Source organism: Dermacentor variabilis, chromosome 1, assembly GCF_050947875.1.
Source record: "Dermacentor variabilis isolate Ectoservices chromosome 1, ASM5094787v1, whole genome shotgun sequence".
Lineage (NCBI taxonomy): Eukaryota > Metazoa > Arthropoda > Arachnida > Ixodida > Ixodidae > Dermacentor > Dermacentor variabilis.
Genome location: NC_134568.1, coordinates 234,045,577 through 234,069,695, shown reverse-complemented (window position 1 = coordinate 234,069,695; position 24,119 = coordinate 234,045,577). Strand labels below are relative to the sequence as shown.

The 24,119-nt window shown below is 44.6% G+C and overlaps 2 protein-coding genes across 3 annotated transcripts; one reads left to right on the top strand and one right to left on the bottom strand.

Annotated features, from left to right (window-relative positions):
* The first annotated feature begins 2,322 nt into the window (after nt 1-2,322).
* Nucleotides 2,323-9,202, top strand: LOC142559526 (mpv17-like protein 2). Of its 2 annotated transcripts, none has more exons than XM_075671118.1 (3): nt 2,323-2,475; nt 3,645-3,913; nt 4,475-9,202. In XM_075671118.1, exons 2-3 carry the CDS (start codon nt 3,690-3,692, stop codon nt 4,821-4,823), a joined length of 573 nt encoding a protein of 190 aa, XP_075527233.1. In that variant the 5' UTR covers nt 2,323-2,475; nt 3,645-3,689; the 3' UTR covers nt 4,824-9,202. The 2 variants fall into 2 exon arrangements, with proteins under 2 accessions (XP_075527233.1, XP_075527225.1); XM_075671110.1 differs by lacking the exon at nt 2,323-2,475 and adding an exon at nt 2,673-2,831.
* A 2,129-nt stretch (nt 9,203-11,331) lies between these two features.
* On the bottom strand, nt 11,332-20,757 carry LOC142562232 (uncharacterized). Its single transcript, XM_075673507.1, has 2 exons — nt 20,530-20,757; nt 11,332-11,499 (listed from the first exon to the last, which is right to left on the bottom strand). Exons 1-2 carry the CDS (start codon nt 20,716-20,718, stop codon nt 11,332-11,334), a joined length of 357 nt encoding a protein of 118 aa, XP_075529622.1. The 5' UTR covers nt 20,719-20,757.
* Nucleotides 20,758-24,119: the final 3,362 nt, after the last annotated feature.

Sequence of the window (24,119 nt, the reverse complement as noted above, 5' to 3'; positions counted from 1 at the left end):
GGACAAGACAGATGACGTTCATTGTGTGACAAGATACGGCTCAAAGGGTGTAAACTTAGAGTGCACACGATATTCGCCATCCTTGCTTGTGTTTCCTTTCTTGAAAACGCCGCGCCCTCTACTTTCCTGTCGGGAATGCTACACTCTTAAAACGATTGCACCCTTTGGGGTGTATATTTGTCCCACAACAATAGTCATCTGCCTTGCTTGCGTTTCCTTTCCTGAAAACTCTGCGCTCGCTACTTTCCTGTCGAGATTGCTGCGTCACACTGATAACGCGCACGCCGTTCGTGACTGGAAAGTGCCGGGGTCGCAGCGTTAAAGAAAGGAAACGCGGGCAACACGGATGACGATTATTGTTGTGGGACAAGATATGCCCCAAAGGGGGTAAAATTTTCTAAGAGTGTACACTCTAAAAATGTTTGCACCCTTTGGATTGTATCTCTGCCACACAACGATAATCGTCATCTGCATTTATGCGTTTCCTTTCTTTAACGCTGCAGCGAGCACGGTACTTTCCAGTAACGAACGGCGTGCGCGTTATCAGTATGGCGTAGCATTCCCGACATGAAAGTAGTGGGCGCGGCATTTTCAAGACTGGAAACGCAAGCAAGGCAGATGCCAATTATCGTTGTATGGCAGAAATGCACCCCAAAGGGTGTAACTTTGCCTACACTCTTAGAAAACTTTACACCCTTTGGGGCGTATCTTGTCCCACAACAGTAATCGCCATCTGTCTTGCCCGCGTTTCCTTTCCTTAACGCTGCGAGCCCGATACTTCCCAGTCACGAACGGCATGCGCGTTATCAGTGTGACGCAGCATTCTCGACAGGAAAGTAGCCAGAGCCGGGTTTTCAAGAAAGGAAACGCCAGCAAGGCAGATGACTATTGTTTTGGGACAAATACACACCCCGAAGTTTAAGAGTGTAAGAGTGTGCCTTGATGCGTTTCCTTTCTTTAACGCTGCGAGCCCGGTACTCTTTAGTAACAAATGGCATGCACGTTATCAGCATGACATAGCATACCCGACAGGAAAGTAGCGGGCGCGTTGTTTTCAAAGGAAACGCATCAACACTCTTAGAAAAATTTACACCCTTTGGGGCTTATCTTGTCCCACAACGATAATCGTCATCTGTCTTGCCCGCGTTTCCTTTCTTTAACACTGCGAGCCCGGTACTTCCCAGTCACGAACGGCATGCGCGTTATCAGTGTGACACAGCATTCTCGACAGGAAAGTAGCCAGAGCCGAGTTTTCAAGAAAGGAAACGCCAGCAAGGCAGATGACGATTATTGTTGTGGGACAAATACACACCCCAAAGGGTGCAACCGTTTTAAGAGTGAAGGCAGATGACGATTATCGTTCACTCTTAGAAGAATTTACACCCTTTGGGGCGTAGCTTGTCCCCCAACAATAATCGTCATCTGTCTTGCCCGCGTATCCTTTCTTTAACGCTGCGAGCCCGGTACTTCCCAGTCACGAACGGCACGCGCATTAACAGTGTGACGCAGCATTCTCGACAGGAAAGTAGCGAGCGCCGAGTTTTCAAGAAAGGAAACGCAAGCTAGGCAGATGACGATTATCGTTGTGGGACAAATATACACCCCAAAGGGTGCATCCGTTTTAAGAGTGTTGTGTGGCAGATTACACCCCAAAAAGTGCAAACTTTTTTTAGAGTATGTCGTGCTGATAACGCACATGCTGTTCGTTACTGGGAAGTACCGGGCTCGCAGCGTTAAAGAAAGGAAACGCGAGCAAGACAGATGACAATTATCGTTGTGTGGCAATAGGGTGTAATTTTGCTTAAGAGTGATATATATCATAAGGACCACAGCTGATTGTTTTTGCACGAAGCGGCGGCGAGGGAGAGAGCATTCAGGTACCCTGATCGTTACTTGACCCGCTATTTGTCCGCTTTTAGTAGCATTCTCCGGAATTTTGCGAAAACCTGCTGTTCTCAAAAGCTTTTTTTTTAAATTGATGTTTTGCGGCGAGCACGAGGGTCCTGAATATTTGGTTGCGCGTGTTAAAAAAAAAAAAAGATTTTGCGCTCATTGCTGCACTGTTCTTGCTCAGATCTTGCATAACAATCGCATATTGGCGTCGACTTCGTTTAGTATAACACTTCGCTCGATTAGTTGCTTGTTTTTTGAGACAAAAACGAGAAACTTATGGGGAAATGGCGTCTGAAAAGCCAGCCCTGGCATAAACTTGTTTCGCCACCTGCCGTCACCTGCAGAAAGCAGCGTTTCAGGGAGGGCTGCCGCGTGTTGCGCGCTCCTGGAACATGCCTGGAACTATAGAGTTGCCCGGAACAGGCGACTGTCCGCCCTGAAACGCTGCTTCCTGCAGGTGCTGCAGGCATAGAGTTTCCCACAATTTTTGTAGGAAACTCTATGGCTGGAGGTGAAGACAGTTGGCGAATCAAGTTTACGCTTGCGCCATTGCAGCAGCAGCTCGCATCTTCATAAGCGCAGGCAAATTTCCACTTTTTTCTTAGAAACCAGGCGATTAACTATGCCAAGTGTTGTACTAACTAAATGAAGTCAACGCCAAAATGCGATCTTTCTGCAAAAGTTGAGCAAGAACAGTTCAGCAGTGAGAGCAAAATTTTTTTGAACACGCGCAGCCAAATATTCAGGGTCCTGTATTTAGGGGCTTGTAGTAATTCGGTCAGGCCACCTTGTGTGTACGGCCGATGTCGCGTGTTCATTCATTCTGCTAGCAGTGCAACCCACTCACGCATATTACCATGCCGTTTTTCTGAGATCCTCTTTCAGCTTTAAGTTGGGACAGTACTTTTATACACAGAACCACATGTATTGCATGTCTGGTAAGCTCCAAGTCTGGCCTTGTAGTAGCCTTCATCTGAAGCCCTTGTTTTCGATTTTTCATCTTCTCTGTGAAGTGCGTTTTAATTGACCTTGCGCCGTCTAATGTCCTCGTGGTGCAAAGTTTAAATCAGCCATTCTAACACCATAGTTTAAACACAGGGGATATATAACTCAAGACGGAGTTTAGCTTGTCACGACCTCTGAGAATTCAGATGTTTACACAACTGTCACGTTTACGAAACTGAATAAACAATGTTTATTCAGCAAGCGTAAGTGTGTTCACTTGCGCTTGCAGATTTAGCTGTAGTGTGCTAGATTAGGACACTATAGATTTAACTGTTTTAGCCCACGGAGTTCACATAAACTTGCTTTAATTGCGGCAATTGCTTATAAGGAGGGCACTGCGAACTTGCCAGTAATTGCAGCTCGTGATAGCCTTATGTTAATTTTAGCTCACCGAATGTATAGCACCACTGTAACGAAGTTTCCAGTTTACCGGGCATATAAACTTCGACAAACGCTAATTGAAGGCAATATCATGCGTCGTTTATTTATTTTATTTATTCATTCATTCATTCATTTATTACTTTACATGCTCTGCTTCGAGCGTAAGGTGGGGGGGGGTCATACACAGAAGTAGGTATGCAGAAAAGCGTAAAATGTGCTACTATACAAATGAAATGCAGCATAACAAGATGAACAACAACAGTAATAAAAACTAATTTCGAGAATGATACAATCACTAAAAAATATACATCATAATGAAGATGTGCTAAGCAAAATATAAAATCATGTTTTTTTTTTTTTTGCAGCATTAGAATATAGTGCGAAAGGTGCGGTTTCGACGACTTCATCCGATGACACATGGAGCCGTGCACTTCTTAAGAAAATTTGGTCATGTGCTCTTCGGCCGCCACTTGGTGGCAACCAACGCCACAATATCAACAGTCATGGGCATTGTCGGTGACCTCGTCCAGCAGCACTACGAAGTTATGTCCGGCCACCAGGTTGCCATCAATTCAGTGCGGACATCGCACATGGCAGCGGCTGGTCTGACTACTGGCATGGTGTGTCACTATTGGTGAGAACTGACTTGCCCCAACCTTCTCTGTTATTTTAGCATATTGGATGAATTAGAGTAAAGTTCCACCAGTGTCAAATGAAGGCGATAAAATGCTTTTTGCATGTAACTTTTGCTGAGCTTTCGTGTCAACATTTGTAACAAGATATTGGTATTTATTCTGTATTCCTCCAAGTCGCTAACCTTGCAGATACCTTAAATCAGCTCTTGCATTGTTTAGTATACACCTTCACCTCAACCAGTGTAATCATCCGAAGGGTTTGTGTAGCGGAACATACACAGCACACTGCCTAATTTTGTTGGACCATCAGTGACGTATGAAGAAAAAGGAGTTAGGTGTTTTTGATTTAACAAAAATGGTTCTAAAAAAAATGTGACGCACATGTTTGTGTAAAAAAAAAATATATTGTTATAAAGGTGTATCAGCAGGTATCAGCATGCATTTAGCGTAGAATATGCAGCAATGAAAAATCCCAAGAAAGATATGTATGAAGTCATTACAATCATAAACTCATGAGTACTTCATCAATCGGCTCTTTGGTTGTGCCGCTTTGTCTGCAGGTATGTCTTACTCGACCGGTGGATGCTCGGGCGGTCCGTTCGCACTGTTTTGCTGAAGGTGCTCTATGACCAAGTCGTGTTTTCACCCATCAATCTTGTTGTTTACTTTGGCACGGTGGGTTTGCTAGAGCGTTCCAGCTGTGCCAAACTGAGCCATGAGCTCTGGTTTAAAGGTGGTGCCATCTATAAGGTTGAATGGATAGTTTGGCCACCTGCACAGTTTCTCAACTTTTATGTCCTTCCTCTTAGGTATCGTGTCTTCTTTGACAACCTTATTTCTTTTGGTTTTGATGTGTATTTACCGTATGTCAAGTATAAAGACCACAGGCCTCACACCAACCACAGCTGACTGTTTTGCGTGTTGAACTGCTGTCATTGTTTACAAAGGCTAAAACAGTCACAACAGAAAACAAAGTTGCTACATCTTCAGTAAGCCTAAGACATGTGTGAAGAAGCCTTGGAAAGTGGAGCTTAACAGAACTGCACTGAATCTATGGGATACTAAGCAGAGCTTCACACTGTCACAAGAAAGTACATGCCAGCCTAGTGGCCAGGTGCCTTTTACTATTTTTGCGATATGTTCAACTGAACTGAACGATTAAGCTTAAGGGGAAAATTTAGCTCGGGTGCTCCTATCTAAATACATGTAAAAGGAGAATTCGTTTTTCTCGGCAACCACTGCGCCAAATTTGACAGGGTTTGTTGCATTTGAAAGAAAAACTTAAAATCTAATGACTGTTGGTATCGGATTTTTAATTAAAAATTGGCAAAAATCAGGAATTTTCAAAAACGAAACTATCAAGTTTACAACTCTAACTCAGCAACGAAAATTCATAATACAATTCCGTGAATTGCATCTAATAGTACATCTCAAGCGGACAAAATTTATATCTTACACATGAATCTAAAAAAAATTTAATAATATGGAAATACAGCTTTTGCAGAACCCTTGTAAACAACTTAACGAATTCACGTAAGATATAAAATGACGTATTGAATTTGTCCGCTTTGAATATCTAATGGATGCCGTTTACAGAACCGAGATATCTTTTTTATGCATAGCTATGAATCTGTAAACTTCGTACTTCTATTTCTTTCAAATTTTCGAATTTTCGAAATTCTTTTTAACAAAATTCAAGACCTAAATAAAAATTCTGTGATCAACAGTCACTAGAATTTAACTTGTTCTCTACAAATTTCATTAAGATCGGTCCAGGAGTTATTTCAGAAAAACATTTTTGCGTTTTTACATGTATTTGAGTAGGCCGCGTCGGAGATGGGCCTGAGCTAAAGCTACCTCTTAACAGAATTCATCTTTGGAGTCTAGTGTATCTCAAAGTTCTGTTGACGCACCAAGTGTAATGCTGTTTAGAAGAATTGTTGCATGAAAAACATGATTGCCACGTGTGTTTCACAGTGCTTCAGTACAGGTGTGGTACTATATCATATTAGCTTCCTCCTCCTCTTCTTAGTGAGATGCATTTTTTGCCAGATGTGCAGCAAAACCAAAACGGATTTAAACGGACACTAAAGGCAAATACTAAGTCGACATGGACTGTTTAAATACCATTGCAGAAACTTCGTAATGCATGTTTCGTGCCAAGAAGACACTTTGTTTATGGGAAATATACATCTAAAGGGTACGAATACCTTTTCGGAAATTCAAATCTCCCGCCACCCAACCGGGGGAGTGGTGACGTTGCATACGCCATCACTAAATTAATGGGCTTTAGCCATCATCACCCTGTGCTGCTGCCAGTGTGTAAAATGGTGGCCGACAGACAGCGGTACTTAGCCAAGACAGAGCGGCGGATTCGCCGCTGCAGCTGTTTGGTCAAGTGGTATAGACCGTTCGGGCATCCCACAACATCACATGCAAGTTGAATTCCTTGCTACTTGCAGTTTGTGTGAGTGTCACAAGCCAGCAAAACCAGCGCAGCACTACACGATAACTACTGAAATGCGAAAGCGTGGGCGGCGCAGAGTCGAGCGAAAACAAAACCTTTCGACCGCCCGCGTCGTTATCAAGAGTGAATTCAATGAGTTCTTTTTTCTGAATATGAAATAGAACTGGACACGTAGCATTTTATTTCATCCTATAATACAGTACAAGGATGTTTTCGGCTACAAGTAGTTGAGTACTAGTGCCAGAACTTGACTGAGGAGTGCTTTCGTCATCGGGCAAGTGCTTGAATGCTCCAGGAGAGTCTCTAATCATGTCCTGCATTTACCTCAATTTCTTGATTAGTAAAGCTCTGTTTGCAATGATGTTGACGCCTTAGAGATTCTCTGGCACTAATCTGTCACTTTAGCTTGACTTAGTAGTTGCCTTTAGTGTTCCTTTAATATATATATATATGCTGAGTCATTGAAATGTGTCACAACACTCTGCAAAAAGCTATAAGTGGACCACCATAGTAGATGTCAGGCATACCAGGTGCACAAGATTTTTGAGGACACGGCTTCGATTTGCCATAGGCATTAACATCACATTCTATTTGTCTAGGCTCTAAACTTTGCCTTCACTAACCCCTTTGTCACCTATTTAGCAAATTTATTTGAAAGTAAGGGCTTGCAATCTGACACAGGAGATGAAGCTGTGTCTTGCCTCACTCGCAAACAACGGTGACTGGCAGATTGCTACCATCTTGAATGTCGCCAAATCTTTTCTTTTTGGGCTGAGACAACAGTTTGTGGGCAATTATGATCTTAACCGAAGAGAAATAAGCATTGCCAGTGGTCGGGTGCCATTTAGGCCGTTGAGTTTCTCCAGCAGATGAAGGCTGTGATGAGTGAGAATCATGAAAAGCGAATTATGGCCATTGTGGAGCAGCATCAAGTGGCCAATTCAGCAGTTAAGTTTTCTATGCACAGTGTCATTAGACGCTATTCCTAAGTAATGGATTTGCTTGCTTCTACAGTGCCTTCACAACCCGAGAGTAGCTAGCTGTGAACTTCTGCGGCTGTGTCACTTTAAAAGTGGTGTCCTAGTTCTGAACATGAACCTGCTACACTGCTATGTATGGGTGAGGGGGGGGGGCATCACCAAGAAAGAGACGAACAGCCACACAATGCTAAAAACTCAAAGGGCTACTATTGTGGAAGCATTCAACACACACAGATATCTGATCTGAGCATGCAGTCATTATTGAAGTTGAATTCAGTTAGTAGTCGAGGCTGAGGATGGTTTTGTTCAACTGTCTTGGAAAACAGCGGTATAAGAAACAACGTAAAAGATTCGAAACAAATATTTCTATTCTTGTTTGGAATATTGTTGCTTTTGGGAAGTTGTCACTATGTCCTCAAATACCTCATGTACCTGTTATTCTGTCATATGGCATTTCTTACGATACATCAAAACCTTAGCGCACTCAATGTCGTGCTCAGCAGCAAAATACGCCAACAGTAAGCCACATCAGTTGCATGTTTGAACAAATTAAGATGGGCCATCTGGCTGGTTCACAGTAATCCACCATCAGAAATTACACATGAAAAATAGACACAAGTTTCAAAGTTCTGCTTGTGTGTCTTGCTTTGTTCAATGTGTACTTTATGAAGAATTCGCTTTCTTCCCTTCGAGTGGTGTTAACTACACAAACTATAATTTACAGTGTACAGTCACATCCAGGGCAAACCTGTTGCTAAATTCGGAGTGTGAAAGATGTAAAAGTTTTGGAATTCACACTGGGGGAGAAAGCTATAGTTATGTTATACTTAGTCAATATGCCTGTGTACACCACTTACATTCCACTCTTAAAGGTAACATCCACTTCAAACTTTGTCGTCAGTTTCAGCTGAGATGTGATATGAAGGCATGTGCACTATACTTATATTCACAGATGCCTGCCTGGTGCTTCAAACAAGGCCCTCTTTTTCTGATTAAGTTGAACATTTTCACTTTATTACTGTTTAGGTGTTTCCTTTGAGAGTGCACATTACTGTGTGTGCATGAGTTCTCATGTATGGCCTACTCATAACCGTGTGCTTCAAACAATTCACTGTAAAGCAATGGCAGCATAATTAAACTTTTTAATAATTAAAACTAATACAAACAAGTTACGTTGAAGTGAAAGCAAGAGCACTGGTAAAAGCAGCGTGACCATAAATTTCACTGCAGCCTGAGGTTTATAGAAAGCTTGATTACAGTTTCTACAAAAGGGCTTGTCTTACTGCAGCATGTCTAAAAAAGAAAATAATGTTTGTGATGGTCAGCCATATTGACATTTGACAATATATTTTCATTCATGCAGCTGGATATCATAAGCCTTTTTTTTTCTTCAGATATATAAAGCGATAAACAATGATAGTGGTGACCAACATTTGGCATAAAATTATTTAACCTCTTAATCGCTGTGAGGCTTTCTGCATAGCAGAAGCAACAGCAGCAGGTTTCATGATAGAATGATAGGGGTCGTCAGCTTGCCTGTGAAGTGTTTGTGTTACATATTGTGTTAACATTGACATGGTAATGAACAGTGTAACGTTGACAGCTGTGCATGTATAGATAGCAGTAGATGCTGTGACTGCTTCTTGTAATTATTCTACTTTAAGTGCCTTACAATGAGAGCCCTGTAAATATTGCTGAACCTTTCTTGTGTCACACAGAGGCATGCAAACCAGCATGGAGTCTTACTCTGTCCTATGTATACAAATATGTAAATATTTGTAATGATTCTGTATGTGTATCTTTTCTGTTGCTTTTTATTAAATTTTATCTTTCATTAGCTATTTTGGATGCAGTATTGTGAAGGTTTATGACATCAGTGTACATTTTACTTGTTTGTTGGATATTTATGTGGATGTTTATGTAACCAATAATATGAATGACTGCTGCAAGTGCCATTACTGCTGTTTAACATTAGCAGTGTGTGTCGCCAATCCTGCTCTCCCAAGCTTGTTCATTTTAGCAGCAATATATCTAGCTTTAAGCTGTGATGCTTTAACAAGCATTAAACCTACAAAATTCGACTGCGGGAGGGGCCCACCGATAATGTTGTTGAGGCGTGCTGGGATGTCTTGGTAATGAAACGTAATATAACGGCAATATAATTAATTTTAGAGCGCAGCACTTAGGTGGCCGTTCCTGTGGCGAACATTGGCATCAGAGGCATCGGCAGCACAACTGAGCGAACGAGCAGCGAAACATGAAAAAGCAAATGCGGAGTGGGATACGAAAGACGCGCGCCGCAAATAGCGGAGACCAATGAGAGTGACCGCTTCAGTGACGTGTGCAGGAAACTGGTGTCATGCGGACCCGCCCAACCGCTCGGTGCGTGCTCGTAACTGGTCTCAGCCAGACCGCTCATTTTATACTATTGTCAGCTCTTGCTTGCGCTTATTTGGTTTACTTGGTTTGGTCTCGTTCACACTTGCTTCGATTGTGATGGTTTGCAATTGTTTTTTAACCTGATTTTATGCACAACATGAATCATGTAGTACTTTCTGGAAGTCGCACGACACCAGCGATTACACCGCAGCCTTTGACGAGTCATGTATAAAAGCCGATGCGCTTGACCCGCAGATCAAATTTTTGACGATTGCTGACTCCGCTACATGTCCCTCTCAAATTCTTTGCCTCATTACTATGTCATGAAATGAGAACACATATAGAGCTGCGCTCAAGTTTTGCATTAGGGAGTATTGTTATCATCTGTGAATATTTTGGGTATAATGAAGTAAATCGAACAATTGGTCGCCTATGCTTTATTTCAGTATTCGGCTGCTGAAACAAAACTTAAAATGCAAGACCCAAGATTATATCAGTTGCAGTGATGCAAGAATTTGTTTGCTCATAGCGCAGGCATGTATTCTGGTAGCAAAATGTGAAACACTTGATTAAAGCAACTTGAAACGGCAAATTCTGGATGCGCATGCGCATTTTAGCGAACAGCTTGGGGGCACTACTTGAGTGGCTTATTGTAATATTTCATTAATAAATTCTAGAATAAATAAATTAGTGAAACAAAAATTCTGGTAATTGTTGGAAGCAAAATTCTGATTTAGGGCCTTAATTTTTTTTACAAAAAATTGCCGAAAATTGATCATGTTGAAGAAAACTGGAAGTATGAAGTTTACCAATCTAACTCTGCATAGATGACAGATATCGCAGTTCATGTAAACTACATATCCTTTGGAACGACCAAAGTGCGCAAATTTGATATATTAATTTGTCTCACGTGAATTTGTTACGAAAAAAATTTTTTTAGAGAAATCCTACTCACATATTAGTAGTGCACTTAAGCATTTATATACCAATGTCGTCCACTTTAGATGTATTATTATATGTAACTTACAGAATTGTGATATAACTTTTCATTGTTGAGTTGTAAATTTGATAGTCTGATATTCTGAAAGTTTGCTATCTTCAAGTTCTATTTAAAATATTAACAGCCTGTTATTTTATATGCAACAAACCTCATCAAATTTGGTGTAGTGGTTGCCAAGAAAAGTGGCAATCTTGAGCCGTGACAACCTGCGTCTCTATCTATCTACCTATCTATCTATCTCCATCTCCTTTCTTTAAGAAAAGATTTATTGTGGGCTCATTCATTCGAACTGGAGGGGACGGCTGCGCGACTTCGGCCGCGGTGGAGCACATCGGCCTGCCACCACAGCGCATACGTGCGATCCTTGGCGGCGGGAACTTCACGTGTAGTATCGTCATGTCGTTGACGTCTGAGCCTGAGACACGGTCAAGGGCGTTATGGCAGTTGAACCGACACCGCTGATGTAGGTGGTGCGGTATCGCACAGCGGCGGCACTTTGTCTCCTTGCACGTGGGGGCCCAATCTCGGCGGCTGGATCTGTTGGGTCGCGCGTCGTCGTCGATGCGATCCCGGCCAGCGCCGCCAGCGGGGTCACTCGGCACTCCGGAGCTCGCCCGTGGAGAGCCGCCGCTCAAGTCCCCCGTGCGCCGACGCCCGTTCGTTGTTTTCCTGCGCCTCGCGCATTTTCTTCTGGATGTAGTTCGGGATGCCCACCACCAGGAAGATGATGAAGAAGCAGCCGAGCCATATGCCCACCACCTGCATGATCACGGTCGGCCGAAAACTTCTGCGTACGAACGCTCAAGAGCTAGACGTGCAGGCCGTGAGGATGCGAGACTGCGGCATTAAATCGCTTGTCAGAGCCCTTGGCGAATAAGCTCAATCCTCGCACACCGCGTCTTTCTTGGATTGGTCAGAGGACCTATAGATCAGGGGATGCAAGGGGCGTCTTGCGTACGCAAAAACCTGAACTCTCCTTGGGTCTAGTTGTAGCCCGTGCCTTTAGTGCCCGTAATAAACAGAACTGGGACAGCGTATCACGTTACAAAATCGGAGGCTACCAAACATGAAACAAGGGACTCATCTGACGCCAAGGAGGAAGGATAAATTATCAGGGAGCCTGACGTCTGATAACTAGCCTGTGCAAGCTGTCCCAGACACCGCCCCTCCTTCTCTTCTGGGCCTATCTGCACATTATCTCTGAAGAAACAACTCTTAACTCTTGACCTTAACCTTCCTCACACAAAAACCACTTTTCCTCTAAATAAGCAGGCCCTCCATGTTTTCAGGACCTTTCAATACATGTGGTTCGCGGTAGAACTCTTTATGGTCGACTCTCGCCACCCGCTCGCCACGCTCCTCTCTCCCGTACTCACCTGATGTGTAGCTTAAGCGGGCCACGTGTTCGTCTACACTGTCGTCTTGCGCGCCTAGTTTGCGCTCTGTACACATCATGTAATGTAATACGAACCAGCCCATCAGTCTGCTCTTTTAAGCTCCTGTACGCACCGCGCGCTCGACGCGGCTAGAAATTACCGCTTTCCTATCACGTGGTGAGGGTCTATTTCCCACGAGCCTTTCCTTTATATATATATTATGGCCAGGCTTCGAGATTCTCACATGACGCTCCCTCCTACATACGGACGCCACCTCTCCTTTCCTTCGAGGCCCACACGCGCGTTGACTCTTGGGGACCCTACACGGTTGCCCAACCTTTCAGCTACGTGATGGTACGATCTGGCACAAAACCGACCTTTATCATGTGATCATGTCACGTTAGAACAGGTTTGACAGCGCGCGGTAGATTTTTAGCGGCGCGTCGACGCCTCTACCCATGCTCTGCGCATTGTCGAAGCACGTGGAACGGGGCACAGCAAAAATGCGTTGCAAGAAGCGACGCCTCTCCGTATGTACAGGCAACCACAAAATTTGACGGAACTCGAAATCTCAGAAAAAGCTGAATATCTGCGGAGCCTCACAACGTAGCCTAGTAGTCGAATTTACAGCCTCTACCAGCACATGCGAACAACGTTGTGACGTTCGGTTTTACTGACTACTGTTACAGACTGTTTCATAACTGCGCAAATAAACGACTACAGAGAGAGAGCGCGCACAAGGACAGGCGCAGTCCTTGTGTGCCCTCTCTTTGTGGTCGTTTATTTGCGCAATTATAGAACTGTTTGCTAATATGCACCTACTCGTCCAAACAAGTTCTAGCTACATGTGTTACAGACTGCTCGAAAATTGAACGTTTTCCGAGATCCCGTGGTCCGTGAACTTTTGTGCCTGACTGTACAGATGGGTCTCGACTCGAAGCTCCTCCTTGGCCGACGAGGACACTGCACTTTTATAACGCTCATCGGGGATTCCTATGAAGTCACCTTCACTCCAGTTCGCATGGGAGTAGGCGTCGACGGCAGCCGGTTACAAAATCTTTGCTCAGGAATCGCCGTGGTGTTTTGCTGAAACGCGGTGAGCACCTCAGATTATATAAAGCCGTTGACGCTATCCACTTGAGTCTAAAGTTATTCTAGGGACTTTGCTTGAGTCTTGTGCGAAATGCGATAGGCTCTGAGCTAATTGTGCTTCGAAAACAGCCGTGACTAAGGAACGTTATGAACAAAAATATATGGGCGGCTAGGTTACCTGTGTTGAAAGAATGAAAAGAAGAAAAAGAAAACGTTGAGTGACAGCGGAGAGAAAAAACATATATAGTTTCTTAGGAAATCAACCAGGAAGTATTAAGCTAACGTAAGGGACAGTCAGAGATGGAGAAACAGTGTGCTGGAGGAAGTCAGCCAAGGTACCATCCAAGAGCGACGAATTAAATCGAAAAAGCTTAATTAAAATACAAAGGGTACAGTGCCCTACTGTTTAAAGCATCGGGGGTGGTTTAGAAGCTATAGTAAATTTTCAAATCCGTGAATACCGTTGTGAAAGTATAGTGCAGAAACAATTGAGTATGTTCTGGTAGAATGCCACCGTATCCACGCAAGGAATGTAGAACTATGTAAGCCTTGATCTTTCAGGACAGTTGTGGAAACGTAAATGAATCTACTATCCACGCCTACTATTAGGAGACAGATGGAAGATTATGGCGTAAAGGAAAAGCATGCAAAGAAGTGAACTTAATATTTAGGATGATATTTCTTAGTAGCGCATAAACTAATACAGTCGACTCCCGTTAATTCGACCCTTGCGGGACCACTAGACTTGGTCGAATTGTCGATTGAATGAACAAACACCAGAAACGTAAGCGAATTTTCACCAAACGAATGAATTCGTTCATCGCAAGCATGCTTTTCTTCACGCCGTATTCCTCGCCGATCTGTTTCCTGCTTAAGACACCTTTCTAAATATGCTGAAGAATCTATTTTTTGACCTCGTAGAAAACGCTGTGTAATTGCCACTTGACGCCATGCTGAACCGACAAGCAGTCTGCCGAATATGGGGGCGTGACACGACAAGAACCAAACGGGAACGGATGGCTCCACTGGCGGAAGGAGCTTCGGCCCCGAGGAGATCAAAATAAAACGCCTTGGGAGTCGGTAAAGCAGTCTGCTGAATTTCTTGTGTTTTCAAGCTTGCAATAACCGCCGGGGCTCATGAGGGGGCACCGATCGGGGGTCAGTGGTGGTCGAATTAGTCGAAAAGGCATGCTACCGCGTTTGAACTAAACGAGTTTGCCTTCCTCAGCAATGTGCGGTTTCTCACCCGGACTGTCCAGTGCATTCGAATTAAGCAAGAAAGTCGAATTACCGAGGTTGAATTAACGGTAGTCGACTTTATATAGATACACCAGAAAGGCAAGAAGGAGCGAGCTTGGTGGCATGTGCCCTCACTCCGTCTCAGTGGGGATGCTCGTATCATCATCACTGAGGTGAAGTGCCGAGTAGAGAAATGTTCTAAAATACGGAGATAATTCGCTCTGGGATATCGGGGGCAAAAGGTGCACATGCGGTGCAGTGATGAAGCACCAACCGGAACTGAACATTCCGGGCCGAGACCTCTGAATATAACCCGCCGTGGTTGCTCAGTGGCTATGGTGTTGGGCTGCTAAGCACGAGGTCGCGGGATCGGATCCCGGCCACGGCGGCCGCATTTCGATGGGGGCGAAATGCAAAAACACCCGTGTACTTAGTTTTAGGTGCACGTTAAAGAACCCCAGGTGGTCCAAATTTCCGGAGTCCCCCACTACGGCGTGCCTCATAATCAGAAAGTGGTTTTGGCACTTAAAACCCCATAATTTAACCTCTGAATATAAGGTCATGCGATGCCCGAACTTTTCAAGATACGGGAAACAGAAAAAAAAAAATTCACCGGCGATTACGATACTCCCTAATACGAAATTTGAGCGCAGCTCTATACGTGTTTTCATTCCGCTATATATTGGCTAGCGCGGACAATGTCTCTTGCGGCACGTTGCAAAGTGTGGCGCCACTGACTCGCATATATTAGAGTCACAGCATATATCTGGAGATCGGGAGAGCCAGCGCGTGGGTGGGCGCGATTCACTGCAGCTGCCGCCGGCAGACCTCACAGACTAAAACCCCTCGACAATTTGAAAGTAGCGACACTCTCCTCCTCGCGGCGCTTTCCTCTTCCAATCTCCTCGCCCGTCGGCTGGGCACGGTACGCTTTTTTAACGCGATAGCGTTAAGGAGCTCGTGTCGCAGAAAAGCCGGTGTCGTCGGCGTCCGCGGCGTTGGCCGTGAGCGATAAATCACGGCAGGCACTTCATAAATAAAAAGCAACTTCCAAGATGGGCTGGGTGGGAATCGAACCAGGGTCTCCGGAGTGTGAGACGGAGACGTTACCACTGAGCCACGAGTTCGATGCTTCAAAGCGGTACAAAAGCGCCTCTAGTGAACGCGGTGTTGCCTTAGAAACTAGCTGTTTCTACGGCTCAGGCGTGCGTCGCTTGCTTAGGCGCACATTTCGTTGTCGCGCCGAACGCTGCGTTGCTCGACGCTCACCGCGTCCGATGCGGGGGGCGTAGTCGCTGCGCCGTAGCCCATTGTCTTACACCCCTTGGCGGGTCGACGGGAACGCTGTCGCGTTCCGCTCTTGAAGGCGAAGCTTAAGCGTCCTCCAATTTTCTTCTGGGCTCCCGCGGATGAGCCGCAGCATTCTATGGAGGCGTGTTGTTTTGCGCAAGTTGCGCGCCCCAGTGGTATAGAAAATTTTTAGATATGCTGATAACAGCATCGATAATGCTGAAGGCGACGTTTATGAGGAGGCTGGTTTTTTCTTAAAGCCGTATGGACGGGGCATACTGATGTAAAATGAGCTTTTAGGCGAGTTCTATACTACAGACAATTTTTCTGCCACATGATGAGATGCTTTACCTTGTGCGTCTGATCTAGTATTGCTTGTCGCAGATCCGTTTGTGTGTGGCTTATTAAGCAAAAGCCTTAGATCTCTGTTTAAAGGTCGCGTTGTGAGCTACAGATAATATCACGTGACCGAAGGAAGGCCGGAAGCGAACCAGAACATGTGCAGCCGTGTAAAGAGATGATTACCGATTAACAAAGTAATGATTTATTAGTGATTGGATTAGGATGAATTAAGGTTATTAAGGAGGTTAAGGGTGTATTAAGGTGGATTAAAGTCGATAATGGTGGATTAGAGTGAATGAAGATGGATAAATGTGCATTAGAGAGGATTATGGTGGATTAAAGTGAATGAAGGACGATTAGAGTGGATAAAGGAGGATTAAGATGCATTAACGATGATTAGGGTGGATTAAAGTTGATGAAGGTGAATTAGGGTCCATTAAGGAGAATTATCGTGGGTTAAGGTGAATGAAGGAGGATTAGTGTGGATTAAGGAGGATCAAGGTGCATTAAAGAAGATTACGGTGGATTAAGGTCGATGAAAGAGTATGAAGGTGGATTATGGTGAATTAAGATGTATTAAGGAGGATGAAGGGTTAAGCTGGATTAAGGTTTATTACAGTAGCATTTACAACTTTAATCCTTCGTTTACCTTAATCCACCCTGATCCTCCTTAACCCTTGTTCATGCACCTTAATCCTCCCTAGTTCACTCTAATCGGTCTTAATATTCATCAAGCCTAATTCACCTTAATCCACCCTAACCTACCTTAATGCTCCTTCAGCCACCTTAATCCTCTTTCATCCACCTTAATCCTTGTTCATGCACCTTAATCCACCTTAATGCGCTCCAATCTACCTACATAAACCCTAATCCACCTTCATCTACCCAATCCACCATAATCGGTCTTAATCCTCCTTTATGAACCCTAGTTTATCTTAATCTACCCTAATCGGCCTGCACCCACCTTAATCCTCCCTATACTTGTTCATGACCCTAATCGGTCTTAATACACCGCAAACACTAATTCACCTTATCCACCTTAATCCGCCTTCATTCACCTTAATCCTTTCACACACCTTAATCCTTATTCATGCACCTTAATCCTCCTTAATACACTCTAATCCACCTTAATTCAATCACTAATGAATCATTAGTTAACATGGCTAATAATTCTCTTATACAGGAGTAGACGTACTTTGGGTCGCCTCTGGCCTTCCTTAGGTCACGCGATATTTTCTGTTCACAACGCCACGTTGAAGCATAGGGATCTAAAGACTTTCGCCTTAAAACTTACAAAAAAAACGCAATGTGGACTAGCTAACGCTCATCACCTGCAAAACCACGGGTATACTTGATACTAATATTTTCAGGACTTGCATTCATTGTATCTGACTGACGCACGGATCGACGTAAGCTAGAAATAATAGCTCCTCTACAAGCCGCTATTTCAATTTTCAGTAAAACAGGCAGCGGATCCTAACAATCGCGAAAAGTGCGATCGAGAGGCTGTATCTTCGCACATAATCGTCCACAGCGGAAACCAGAATTTATAGTGCTGCGTTTCCGACTGAATAACAATAGTTCGCGACGTGCGAGGTGATGGAGGATAACTGAATTTTTATGCAACGTACAAATTGCCGCAACAAAACCCTGGCGTGCAGGCCGGAAGAACGAAAGAAAAATGCAGCATTACGGGATGCTTTGCTACGAGCAATAAGAAAGCTGCCTCAGCTTGCAAACAACGCTGTTCTTTGTCGGAACAAAGTTCTTTCGGCCAATGTTATGCAGCCACGGCTTCCTGCGCATGCCGTCACGCTTTCCTTGTGGTACCATAAAAACGGCATAACCATCTTCAGGCTTCTTTCTGCAGTTATATGCGCAACAGCACGGCATAGCGCTAGCACATAGAGCAGGAAACGCAGCGTACAACGTTCGCTACGCCGACCTAAAGCGCCGAGCCAGCCGAGCTGGGGATAAAAATGGCGAGAACGAAAATGAAAAACACAAGCAAAACGCAAGATCTGCGCGTTTCCAAGGGCAACGGCAGGGAGACCAATCGTCGTCCAGAAAAACGGGCGTAAAACTGGTTGCCGCGGGGGGACCCGCAAGGGGTGAGGAGGACGCGAGGAGGTCGCGCGGCGGCGGAAGAGTTCAACGAGTGGCGGTACTGTCAAATTATAAAGGCACTTTATCACGGACGACGCACGCTACTCTTGCGCCATCTCGTAGCCACCGTCGCCGCACTGCGCTTTTTCTTTCACCCTTTCGCCATACCCTCCTCCTCCGCTTTCCGCCTTATGGTTCCGCTGCACCTCCTCCTCCGCTTACCTCCTCGCGTTTTTCATCCCCCCAGCTGTCCTCCGCATTTGCTTTCATCTTTCGTTGTGCTCGTTCGCTATTTACGATGGACAACGCCGAGCTGCACTTTAAATACGAAGACGACAGCGTCACAGAATTGCGAGGGCTGGGGGTATTCTGTAAATGTGCACCTAGTGTAAATGTCCATTTCCTTTGCTGCTGAAGTTCTGATTGGCTGGGCTGGTGAGAAGGAGACAGACGCCCCCAGCCAATCAGCATTGCAGGAACAGACGGAATGGACATTTACACTACGTGGACACATACAAAATACCCCACTCATCATTAAATGCTCTGAGGTTTTACGTGCCAAAACCTCGATATCATTATGAGGCACACTAGTGGCGTCTACGGATTAATTTTGGCCACCTGGGTTTCTTTAACACATGCACCCAATGCACGGTACACAAGTGGCGGTTATTACATCTCGCCCCCATGTATATTACGTCTGGTCCCCATCGCGTCCTTGGACTTAGCAGCGTAACGCCAAAGCCACTATACGCCACCATGGCAGGTTGAATCGATCTCTCATTCAACATTTTTTTTTTTTTGCTCATCATATCACAACCTTCAGAGGAAGCTTTAGCTCGGGCCCAACTCCGACACGGCCTATTCAAATACATGTAAAACGCAAAAACGCTTTTCTGATATAACCCCTGGACCGATTTTAATGAAATTTGTTGTGTTTAAGAGAGGATGTTAAATTCTAGCGACTATTTGAAGCGAAATTTCGCTTTAGGGCCTGAATTTTATGAAAAGAATTTTCAAAAATTCGCAAGCTTGATAAAAGTAGGCGCACGAAGTTTATAAATGAATAGCTCTGCATTAAAAACAGATATCGCGGTTCTATAAACGGTGTCCATTAGATCATTCAAAACGGACAAATTCGATATGTCAATTTATATCTTACGTGAATTTGTTACGTTGTGTGCAAGGGTTCTGCAAAAGCTGTATTTACATATTACTCAATTTTTTTAGATTCATATGTAAAATATCAATTTTGTCCGCTTTAGATGTACTATCACATTCAATTCACAGAATTGTAATATAATTTTTGCTTGCTGAGTTAAAGAGTTGCAAACTTGATAGTTTCGTTTTCCGAAAATTTTCGATTTTTGCCAATTTGTAATAAAAAATAACGATCTAAATCGAAAATTGCAAACCAACAGTCACTAGATTTTAAGTTTTTGTTTTAGATGCAACAAACCTCATCGAATTTGGTGCAGTGGTTGCCGAGAAAAACGAATTCTCCTTTTACATGTATTTAGATAGGATCGCCCGAGCTAAAGCTTCCTCTTAAGGTCAATTAACACACCCTGCTCTACCACTCGGCCGTGCTCACAGTCATTTGTACCCACAGCTCCTACCAAATGGTATCTCTTTCTTAAAAGTGAGCCGATTAACATGACTTAGTAGCGTAAATTCGCTTTCGCGTTGCTGTTTCGTAATAGTCTAGTCTTTAACAAATCACACATTTTTGTGATTATGAGGCTGTGTGCTTGGTCCTCCCCCTACAATGTGCTACATTTACCCTGTGCGTTTTATAATTGTCTAAATAAATAAACAGACTTATCGTTTATAACACGGCATTGAGTAAAACACAACCCCATCATGCAATCATAGAACTATTCCCGGCGCTCTTACTCTGTGTAGCGCACATGTGGGACATTTCGTATTTTTTATTCGCGGCGCTGCCTTACACTACATGTTACCTCGAAGGGCAAGGCCGTCGAGCACGGGCTCGTCGGCGTCGGTATCGAAATTTCATTCACTGACTCCTAGGCAAGCGGTATCGAGGCAGAACGATGTGTGGATCGGAAAAGACCGTTCCTGGGTGTAGAGACCCCTGTCCCGATAGGCTGTCGTGAGTAATGTATGCGGTCTCGTGACACTTTAGATTTGTCCGCAACAAACGAGTTGGCGCTTCACAAAGCTAGAAAACGACGGGGAAAATGGCAGCAGGGAAACATCCTTGCGGGGGGGGCTAGCATGTGCACTATGACGCTCCGGGTGCGCTTCCCAAGCGCGCGATCCGGTCGCGCGGAAGATCCGTTTCGCTGACGCCGCGCACGGTTTGCCGGCCGGGAAGGCTGACCTTTGCCGCGGCGAGGTCGTCCCTGCGGGCCAGCTTGCGTGCCCTGCTGGCGTTGGCTGCGATCACGTTGCCCCAGGAGCTGATGTTGTTGACCGCGTGGACGGCGTGGCCGGCGCTGGCCGCCGCGCTGAAGGCTGCCCCGCCGTTGGCGCTCACGTGCATGTCGTCGGAGGCAAAGATGGGTTCCATGGCACCACTACGCGGAACGAGCCGGATCCATCGCGCCGACTCACGCGCACCGCGCGGTGCCTGCTTGCTTGCTTGCTCCTCCCTTGTGGCGCTCACCCACTACGGATAATTGGCCACCAAGAAGCCGCCGGTTAAAGGTTAGAGGGAAGAGAGAAAAACCTAAACGGAAAAGTAAATCAGGGTGAAGTTCATGTTAATTAAAAAATAGGTTTACGTACCAGGCACAGAAATAAAAATATTTGTAATTATGTATAAAGAGCAAATAGGTGGTATTAGGATAATTTCGAAGACACAGTCAGCGAGTTAATGATATATCCAATTATTGATTTCGAGAATTAACGTGGTAGCCTTCTTGTGTCACAGAGATAGTCGCAAATGGCCACGCAGATGTTCCTATGGCTAAAGCCCGATGAACAAACCCCGGAGGAGAATATATTTTGAGTATAGTTACAGAAATACCCAATTTTCGGAATGAAAATTCTAATTTCTTCCTCTGATTTCTAGATCGACGGCATGCTAGTAGAAAGTGATCAAAGCTTCGGGTGCCCCGCACAAGCATTGCGGTGAAAAAGAGGAAGAAGGTTACCCTATCTCCTACCTTATTCACTTCGTACACGCCAGTGGCGTAGCCAGAAATTTCGTTGGGGGGGCTTACGTTGGAGTTCGGCCTCCTCCTTATAGAATTTGTCGAGAGATCAAATACATCAATAATTGCAATGCTATTGCCAAAGATGCTGCAAACGAATTCTTGAATGCTACGCACTGTCAAGACAGGTAAAACATGCATTTTTTTATAAAATAATATACTAGTATGTCCCAAAAATTGTGCCCGAAATGACTGATATCAATGCTTCTATGTTTTTTTGTCGACTTAATAAGTAAATAAAATATTACACGAACTTGTGACATATATCACTTCGAAACCAGCAAAGCCATGCATGTTGCTGATATGAAAAATGGAAAGGCCATAAAATGAACAAGTTGAGGACAAATATTTTAATGCAACTTTGTCATTCAAGAACTTTGTTCAGATTTTTGTACATATGCAATGGCCAGGGAAAAATCTCAATGACGCTGTCCTTTGTTCCAATACATTGCGCAGGAGCAGCTGTCGCCGGTCGTGTATTGTGAGTAATTGCACCGAAATCATAGTCTCAAGAGAAAGAATATATAGAGATCAGAAATGCTGTAAAACATACAAGGGCGAGGCAAATGAGTGAGCCAATGCGAATATATGACAAACGAAGTACTTTATTTAAAAGTAGCCTACATGAGCATTTAAACATTTGTCCCACTGACTAACGAGTCGTATGATTTCAGTCTCATAAAACACCTTGGGTTGCTGCTTCAAAAAGTCTGTAACTTACTATTTCACGTCATCATCCGACACGAATCTGGTTCTCTTGAGCTGTTTCTTTCGTCAAGTGCTCAAAAATGTGGAATCCCAAGGCGACCGGTCTGGGCTGCATGGTGGACGTTGCAGCGTTTCCCGCTTGAACTTTGCCAGTTTTGTGTTAACCAGATCAGCGACGTGGGGACGGCATTGTCGTGGAGCAAGATGACCCCATTCGTCAATTTTCCACGTCGTTTGTTCTGGATTGCGACACGCAGACGATCCGGCGTTTCACAATATGGGAGACGATTGATAGTCTCTCCAGGTTTCGCAAATTCGATCAGTAACGGCCCCTGACGATCGAAAAAAGAAGTCAACAACACCTTTCTGGCGGTAATGACGGCCTTTGCTTTCTTTGGGGGTGGTGAATTCGAATGTTTCCACTTTAAACTTTGCCATCGTGTTCCAGGTTCGTAGTAGTGGCACCTTGATTTGTCCCCGTTCACAATTGCAGACAAGAATTCGTCACTCTCATTGTGATACCGGATCAGATGAGTCAAGGCAGCACCATACCTCTCCGTATTCTGGTGGTGGTTAAAAATGTTGGGCAACCATTGCGCACACAAGAGCCGATAACCGAAATGTTTATGAATTATGGTGTGAACCAAACCATGACTGATGTTCACACGCTTTGCCAGTTCATCGATGCTTATTCTCCGTTCTTGTCTAATCAGCTCATGAACCTTTGCGATTGTGTTGGGGATGATTGCACGGTGACTTTGGCCCGGTCTTGGATCGTCTTCGCAACTCTCACGTCCTTCTTTGAACCGTTTGCTCCAACGCTTCACAGTGGCCAATGGAATTCAATGTTCCACGTAAAAGGCAGCCATACGGCTACAAATTTCTTTTAGGGAAACACCTTTCAGCTGTCAAAAACCTCATGACACCACGCTGTTCAACTTTTTGAGCGTCCATTATATCACGTAATCATGTTCAATCCAGTGTATGAAAGGATTAAAGAACATTTATCCTCACACCTGCGTGTCACTTTTGTAAATAAGAGATGCCTGTGTGCTACGCGCATGCCTCGCAGATAATGAACCGAATCATTATTGCGTGGCGTGGGTTGGCTCACTTTCATTTGACTCGCCCGCGTACAACAGAAATGCGAAGATACAACGAAATATACAAATCTGAAGATACAGCTTGATAAAGGGCAAAAGAGTGTCAGTTGAAACAAAATTCACTGCACGTATACACAAAACCTCGCAACAAGAAAATTAAATATACGTATAAGTCTCCAATAATTATCTAGGTATCTAAGAAAAAGTCACTATATGTAATGCGTCAAACAAGGAAACTAACATGTTGCGAAATCACAGATTCACAGAAACCTAAGGCCACCCCTCCCTCCACTCCCTCTGATAATCGCGCGCGGCGGAAGGCGGCGCGCTTCCTCCCCGCTTTTCTCCCTTGCGCACACAAGCCACCATCGTCGGCTCACCCATGCCACCCCTACGCTTTCACTCGCACATACAGCATGCGGCGCGCGGTCACGATGTTATCACCCTTGGACTTCATACGGGAGATGAGGGAGACGGTGACGGCAGGAATGCGCCTGGAGTGTCCACATAATTGCTATCGCAATAATATAATGACAGTATCCGGCAACGTGGCCGATTACCTTCCGCAAAAGAAGAAGTAACAAAATCTAACTCTCACCACGCGACAATTCGCTGCGCCACAACAATGTATTTTCTTTTTTTTTTCCTTTGTGGGGCGGGGGCACCGAAATGAAGAAACGCGAAGGAAGCATGTTGACCACAGTCGAATGCCTACTTTGGGCACCTACCGAAGGAATATCGAAGAAAACGTGAGACGCTTGGTCCAAAGAGAACCATACGCATACTGCTCGGTATCCTACATCCGCGAGACAAGATTTTCCGGGGAAATTGCGCTCAAGCGAACGCGTTGCAAACCGTCGAGCCCCCAGGGTGAAGGCGGCGAGCGACCATTGTTTCTTTTTCTCGTCTGCTAGCCAGAAAGCGTCCAAAACTCTGCCAGGCGA